Source organism: Dinoponera quadriceps, unplaced genomic scaffold (assembly GCF_001313825.1).
Source record: "Dinoponera quadriceps isolate SergipeBrazil2010 unplaced genomic scaffold, ASM131382v1 scaffold9505, whole genome shotgun sequence".
NCBI classification, from domain to species: Eukaryota; Metazoa; Arthropoda; class Insecta; order Hymenoptera; family Formicidae; genus Dinoponera; species Dinoponera quadriceps.
The window spans coordinates 1-1,342 of record NW_014563285.1 but is presented as its reverse complement, the minus strand read 5'-3'; the positions used below and the strand labels follow the sequence as shown (position 1 = coordinate 1,342).

Genomic DNA, 1,342 nt, shown 5'->3' with positions numbered 1-1,342 from the left:
ATGTTATTGAATATCATTGCAATAACACTGATTTTTTGCTTACTGTCTTCTCACCTATGTTATAGCACAAAGTTTCAATTCCAGAAATCACGAAGCAGATTGATTTCCTTTGATTGAAGCAATTTCAATTTTGCATATTTTATTACGAGTTGATTTACGTCCAACAACAACATATCCTCTGTACAAATGACCTTCTATGTCTTCGTATAAAGACGGTGTAATAGAGCGACATATCCAGCTGTCTACTTTTCACCTACCGCGATAATTTTGCGTACATTTATATCCACGTAAAACTGTTAATATCGTTAAATAATTCTCCCTTTGTTCTTTTCTCTAACTTTAAGTGCGCAAAGAAAGAACGTAAAATAGTTAGTCAAACTTACATTATTTAAAAGAGTTTCTACAGCCTGCTCAGTACGACTAGATACAAATACAAGTCTTAGCAAGCTGTCTNCAGATACAAATACAAGTCTCGGCAAACCGTCTGATTCTCCGTTGTTGATTTTATTTTTAGGATTCGATTTCAACAGTACGTGACAGTTTGCACCACCAAATCCGAAAGAATTGACACCCACGTAACCACCTTCCCAAGAAGTAGGTTCTGTGACGATCTTCAATCTACCTTCAATTATGGGAGTATGTTCTTTTCGCGGTGTTTTGAAGTGTATAGTTAATGGGATTATACCTGTTTCCATCGCTATTAACACCTTCAAACCGTTTCGATATATTAATTATAACAGAAACAACAGAACCATAACTATAGATTGATTAAGTGTAAAAAAATGTCTCAAACATTATTACATACACATAGTTTAACTTTTAAAGGCACCGTTAAAACAAACATATTCACATACCTTTGCCATTTGACAGAGACCACTGGAAGACTCCGAATGGCTAAGATTCGATTTCACCGAGCCCGATAATAAAGGACTGGTACTTTTTAAGCATAACGCTTGGTCGATAGAGTCTACTTCTACTNAAAGGACTGGTACTTTTTAAGCATAACGCTTGATCGATAGAGTTTACTTCTACCGGATCTCCTACCGCAGTACCAGTTGCACGGGCCTCCATGTAGTAGAGCATTTCGGTTGTAACACCGCAATCATCATAAAATTCTTCTAATATTATCAGAATTGGGAAACCGTCCTGAAATACCAGAGATCACAATTTCCTCCTTTGGAAAGACTTTCGCATATGGATTCTACCGTTTGCTGCTTTCCATCCTGCAGGCTCGCTAAAATAATTATAAATTGATTTAAACCGGAAGGAAGAGGATTTTCAAATTTTTCCGGTAGGATGAGTATAACGGTCAAAATGGGCAGCAAATGAACTTGCAATTTTA

At 36.5% G+C, this 1,342-nt stretch overlaps 1 protein-coding gene across 1 annotated transcript; it reads right to left on the bottom strand.

The window, feature by feature from the left end:
* Window positions 1–44: 44 nt before the first annotated feature.
* Window positions 45–971, bottom strand: LOC106751195 (fatty acid synthase-like). The gene is made up of 3 exons (XM_014632026.1): window positions 455–971; window positions 384–421; window positions 45–253 (listed from the first exon to the last, which is right to left on the bottom strand). The coding sequence occupies exons 1-3, from the start codon at window positions 693–695 to the stop codon at window positions 155–157; spliced, it is 378 nt and encodes a 125-aa protein (XP_014487512.1). The 5' UTR covers window positions 696–971; the 3' UTR covers window positions 45–154.
* Window positions 972–1,342: the final 371 nt, after the last annotated feature.

What these genes read in the sequence shown, in the direction of transcription:
- LOC106751195 (XM_014632026.1), bottom strand. Translation starts at nt 695, where the DNA reads ATGGAAACAGGTATAATCCCATTAACTATACACTTCAAAACACCGCGA. An exon ending in TAGAAACTCTTTTAAATAAT is followed by an intron (nt 254 to 383) that starts GTAAGTTTGACT and finishes TTATCGCGGTAG; the next exon opens with GTGAAAAGTAGACAGCTGGA.